Genomic DNA, 6000 nt, shown 5'->3' with positions numbered 1-6000 from the left:
CGGCCGTGCGCCCCGCCGCTCTCGTCGTCGGCGCGGTTGGCGGAGGGCTCCCCTCCCCCCGCCGCACACACCCGTGTTGAGGAACGCGACTTTATTCCGTCAGCGAAGGGTCGCGCCGGGGGGAGCGGGTGCGCGGAGTCGGTTAAACCGGTAATGCTCTGAAACCATGTCGCTCTCGGTCTACGAGTTTCTGGTAAGCAAACTCGAATTCAGGGCGAGGTGGACAATACGCACCCCAGTGAGCTTTGCTTTCCCGTTCTCGTTTATCCGCGGTCCTGGAGTACTCGCACTCCAGAAGAAAATTGAAACCCGGATAAGCTGTTTACACTGGTACAGCTGCAGTATTTTGTGAAGTGAGAGTTTGCAGAACGTAGGTGCACAACATATGAGGCTGTGGGCCTCTAACAATACCTTTTTCTCCAGAATAAGGCATTATTTAAACGCCTTTAAATTAGAACCAGTAAAAATAGGCTTTTTTAATAAAGCATCTTCTTTGCAGTACAGCATTCTTGCTCTTGGTGGGAAAATAACCACTGTTTCAGTTGGGTTTGGCTTGGGTTTTTTAATATATTGAAATATAATAACTTGTTATTTTTTAGGCAGGTGGAGAGTGCTGTATGTCACCTTTTGAAATCTGGTATTACCATGAGCTATCTCCTACTCACTGGCAGAATTTTTCTCAAAAGGTCTTTTTAACAGTTAGGCCTGCGTTCGTTAGGCCTAATCAGTATCAGTTGGAGGAGTGGGGATGGAAGTTCCTGACTGAGGGTGAAGTGATTGATAATACTGTGGCCTACTTTAGTGGCCAGGGTAGCCTACAAAAATACTTAAAATTACATTGACGACTTAGTGCTCCCTTAAGCTTTTCTTTGTGGAATGTCTTTACAAAACAAGTTATGTTTCTGTGCGTCTGGGGCTGTAGTTAGAAAGGGTAATGTGTAAACTCTGTAAGATCAATTTGGGGAAGGGAGGTAGGAAAGACGAGTGCTAAAAATGTAAAATACCCAGTTTCTGGCTCATTAGGAAAATACCCTATGAATTACAAGCCTGTATATTCAGAGCTGGTCAGGTTACTAAGTATATTCGTAGTATGTTTAAGAGCAAGAGATTCTTCAGAATGGTTTACTTCATCACAAGGGAGATGGCTTCAAAAAAGTAAGAATATGCTACAGTAAAATGTTAATAATCCTGATGTGTAGTATGTTTAAGCTATGTTTAAGCTATCCACTCTGATATATTTTGAAAAAATACATTGATACTTCATTACATAATTAAATCGTGTTTCTGTAATACATTGCTATTTAACTTAAAACCAGTGCTAATTTAGTTTCTTTTGCAATGGAGACTTTAATATGCAAAAGGTTGAATTTCTGTATGTAGAAGTAGAAGCTGTTCTGTACAGCTTTAATACCACGATGCCATATCACAGGGTTTTCGCATTCAGAAAATTGCAAATCATTATTTGCAGCCTGTGTAAACAAAGATTAACGTATGTCTTGGATTTGGCAGGGGGTTATCCATATTAAGGTTCATTCTTTTTACCCATTGTGATTACTCTTTTCACATTGAGTCCACTTAACAGAAAAAAACAACCACCACCACTCCAAACAAAATATAACCCCCCCATCCTCAAAAACAAACAAACCAAAAACCCCAACAAAACAACAAACAAAACAAACCATGAAACAAAAAAAAAAACAAAAACCCTAAGCGACTCTTTGGCTAGGTTAAATAATTTTTCTTACTACTCCATCTTCTTTATGAAGGCCTCTGGATTCTGGTGTCCTAGAAGTTTCTAATTTTGTTACGGTCAGTTATTCCCTTCCATCATTTCCTTCAGTTTCAGTAACTTGTCTTCCATAATTTCTATTCCTACCCTGGCAGACTTCTGTTTCTTATTCCTAATGTTGAGGTAGACCACAATTTGCTATCAGTTATACCATGAAGTTTTGTGCACCTTAGGCTACCACTCATTCAGTTGTGTAGAGGGAGGTGTACCTTAAGTTAAGCGTTGATGCCAGTCTAACTGTGGTCTTACAGAGCATGATAGACCTAAATTCACTATGTCTCAGTGGTAGAAGGAGCAACAGAGAATTGTGATTGGGGCAGGTGTGGCCTGCTCCCTTCCCCCCATTGCAGCTGCTATATATTGTAATGTAGTGCTATCTGAAGGGTTCTCTTTAACTTTGTATGCACAATATTCTTAGAGTTACAAATGTTTCTTCCTGTAGGAAGCTGAAGCTAAGCAGAGGTTAGGTTGCATCTGGCTTTCCTGGTTTGGGTTTCATCTGCTGCTTCCGTGACCAGCTTCTGAGGTTTTGGGTGCCATTTTCACTGACAGTCACACAGTTCAGTAGAAAGGGGTGACTGTACAGTTAATTTGCATCTGTGTTGTGCTTCAGATCTACACATGAGAGTATATGATGCAGATGTTAAATATCTGACAAATCAGAGTTGTTAGCTGTGATTCACTGACACACAGGAGTGTCTGCATCATGCTTCCCAGACTGTAGGTTTCTGGAGGGGACTTCTAAAAGCAGCCATGTGAATAGCAAATTGCCATACTGTATGCATCAAGTATGAAGTTCTGGTAGTGTGGGAAGGAAGAACAGAAAGGAATGTTGGATGTAGGGAGGGTGGGAGAGTAAAGGTATTTTGATGTTAAAGGTGCAGCTGGGCCTTAGTTGGCCTTACTGTACCAGGTACAGTGCAATTGAAATGTGGCTTTACTGCCTGTAGGCTGAGCTTGGCTCCAGCCATTCTTAGGCTGCTTTACTGTGTAGATCCAGGAGCCTAAGCTATGTAGGTTGTCTCCTCCTTGCATCATTATGGTAGAATAGACAAGGCTGGGGGGCAAAGAAATGTGATGAAGCCACAGAAAAGTGATGTGAAGCCACCACTATTGCAGTATATTTTAAATTCTTGCACTGTGTCAGCTATGCTGGACCCACCTTAATGTCTTCAGAAGCAATTGAATGATGTCAGGACTTGAATTCTGATAGGTCCCTGCCAGACTCCTAGTGAAGTCCGCATGATGTTTAACAAACCAGAATTTCCGAAGTTGGGTTTTAAAATACAAAATGCTTAGCCTTGTACGTATCATAGAAACCCTCATTTGTAGATTAAAAGGCTCTACCGCTGTTTGCCAGAAAATTTCCTGACAGGCTCTTCCCAATTTCTTTGTGTTGATGTTACAAAGAGTTACAATGTATGTCTAAATTTTTGCAGAACCTTGATGTACACATCTAGTTTCATTTCAATCATGTGGTTGTTTCATGTATCCTGTAACACGAGCTAAATGTGTTCTGCTCTCTGCCTCTTTCTACCTTGGCAGGACCACTGTTCTTATCCACTTAATAAATACATGCTTGCCAGACATCAATTTTACCTGAAGACTTGATGTAATATTTGCTTTACCCCTGCATTAGTTGTTTTCTTATCTTTTAAGGCTAGAACATGCATTTCACACTTCCTGTAACCGTTTCTATGGTACGGTTCCCCAGTTTGGGGTGCATGTAACTTTACACAATCCAAGACTCAGCTGTGGAAAAAAAGATATGTCTATATTTTCTCTGTGACTACAGAAGAGACCTCTGAAGCAGTCTATTCCAGTTTCCTGAGGGTACTTTTGACCTTCCTTTCACTCATGTCTTGTAACTGTCTGTCATAGTATATCATGTAAGTTTCTGAATTCTAAATGCAATAGTAAATGTTATTATAGCTAACTTTAGCTTAATGTTTTAAAAATAGATGTCATTGAGTGCAGTGCTGAAAGCAGAAGTTTATTCTTGCAGGATTGTATGGGTTTAACATCTCAGGAGGAGCCATCTGAAAGAAACTACTAAGATTATTTTGGTTTATATATGATATATAGCAAAACTGGGTTTACTGCAACTGTTTCAGCTTACTGTAGGAACAGGTTCTGAACAGAATGAACACATGGATTGGTGGAGGAATACTTGTGAGTTGGTAGTCCAGTGGGTTTTTTTCCGATTTTAAGTAATTTCTATATCTTAGCTGCATTTCCAGAGTCACTAAGTTCCAGGTATACCAAGAAGAAGTTAAAGCAGAAAATGTCTGTCTAAATGCTAGTGTTTGGGATATAGGCTCATGAGGAAAGAATGGTAATCATTACTAACCTAAAACTCTTTGTTCGGATTGATAAACCAGCTGAGATTATGTTGGGGCAGGCCAGTACAGACAAAAGTATCCTGAAAAATTATTTAAAATTAATATGCTGGGTTATGTCTGTTAATAGTGACAACAAAAATTTTTTCAAGATTGTGTTCACAGTTGAATTGAGTTGCTGGTAAAGTAGAAGGTGGCAAGGCATTAAAACCAGATTCAAGATAAGGTGTAACTATAGTGTAGGGATGTTTTACTGAAGGAGGGGTTTTAAAACTTGTTCTGTATACAGCTATAACTAAACTTCAAGGAAAAAAACTTAGGTGAGGCAAACCTGTAAAGTAACCTAACTGGACCACTAACAGTGCTTGTTAAATTGCATGTTAATATATGTGAAATTATATTCCTTGGACCTGTTACAGTCCAGGCTCTGCTAAACTGCAACAGTCAGGCAATATGTCCGAACAGTAGCCTTCTATCTTAATGACATGCAACTCCTTTTGGATCTTGAATTGATTTGACTGAACTAGCCATTAAAATTCCTATCGTCTTTATGTACAATGGCCTATATGTCTTGTTTGTAGAAGTTCTCATTTCCTAATTAGTGTTAAAGTGTTTTAAACTGGCCACTTCACAGGTGGAACAGCTGTTTAAATACATTTTGTCTTCACTGCAAAAGTTTCCTTTGGAAACAGGAGGATGCTTTAAGCAAGTGGATGCAGATTGGATTGGTGGTGCAGATAGTTGGAAAAGGTACTTGACTAGGTATTTTCTTACACAATTTGGAAGCACAAGGGTTCATTTTCAGAGGTATGGGGAAACTGTTGACTGTTGATTTTTAGCAGTAAGGTATAAACCAAGAATTTTTCCTTGAAGCTGGTTGATAAATACTTCTACTACATACTAAAAGTCAACTTTGTTTCTTCTGTTCTTGTTCCCTCAGACATTCTTAGGAATTCAGATTTGGATTTTGTGAAGTTGAGATATTTTGCAGAAAAGAGTTCCTAGACTTCTTGTTGGATAATTTGGATTTAGGTCTTTTCAGATTTTGAAAACTATAGTCATAACTTTACACTTTTAGTATCCATGAAACTAAAAATCCATTGCTGTTTATGTGTGTATAAGTAATGAAAGGGAAGCTGTGAATCAGAGTAGATTGTAATAACACAGAGACTTGTGGACGTGGAACCTGAAGTGCTGAAATTCCATGACCTTCAGAGGGTTGGTTGTGGGATAGGAGCCCGATTATGTGGGAGATAAGCTGAACACAGTTATCAAAAGCAGTTTTGACAAAAGTATTTTTCCAGTTTGTATGCAACAGTTCTTTGCAGCTTTTTTTTTTAGGCGGTAAAGAAATGTTAAAAACCAGTATCTATCTGGCATGTGCAGTTGTATGGTAGTTTAAACTGAGCGAAGTTGGGACTGCTGAAGTCCTGTATGGTTTTGCATCTTCTGCATCACATCTGATCCTGAAATCGAGGAGTTGAACCATTATAAAACTAACCACTTTTCTAATAGGATTATTTTTCTGTTGATTTAACTCCCTGAACTGACTTGTTACAGGATGAGATTAACTCAAGTGCCTCTATTAAACAGAGGGAGGGACTGAAAATGCTTGTCTAGGGATAAGATCATGGCAGTGAACACCCAAAAATTAAGTATTCACAGTTTTGGATATTGGCTGTTGTGCACGCATTGTAATGACAAATACATAATCAAAAACTGCATACCCCTTGAACTGTGCAGTTTTCAAAACTGGGATCAAATATCTTTCTGGCTATAAATGAGCTTGGTTAAAAGTCAAGCTCCTTGCTCCCTTTCATTGTATGCTTGTGGTAGATGTGAGTCTGCATAGTTTTGGTGTGTAACTGAATG

At 39.2% G+C, this 6000-nt stretch overlaps 1 protein-coding gene across 1 annotated transcript in view; it reads left to right on the top strand.

Moving 5' to 3' along the window:
- The first annotated feature begins 166 nt into the window (after positions 1-166).
- The window catches only part of CSTF3 (cleavage stimulation factor, 3' pre-RNA, subunit 3, 77kDa), a 50096-nt gene continuing 44262 nt past the window's right edge, over positions 167-6000 (top strand). The window contains exon 1 of the mRNA XM_010010080.1: positions 167-193. Coding sequence (XP_010008382.1) covers positions 167-193 — 27 coding nt within the window. The remainder of the gene's footprint in view (positions 194-6000) is intronic.

This window comes from Nestor notabilis, unplaced genomic scaffold, assembly GCF_000696875.1.
Source record: "Nestor notabilis isolate BGI_N333 unplaced genomic scaffold, ASM69687v1 scaffold25752, whole genome shotgun sequence".
NCBI classification, from domain to species: Eukaryota; Metazoa; Chordata; class Aves; order Psittaciformes; family Psittacidae; genus Nestor; species Nestor notabilis.
Note: the sequence above shows the minus strand (reverse complement) of the source record. Positions and strands in the feature narration are given on the sequence as shown.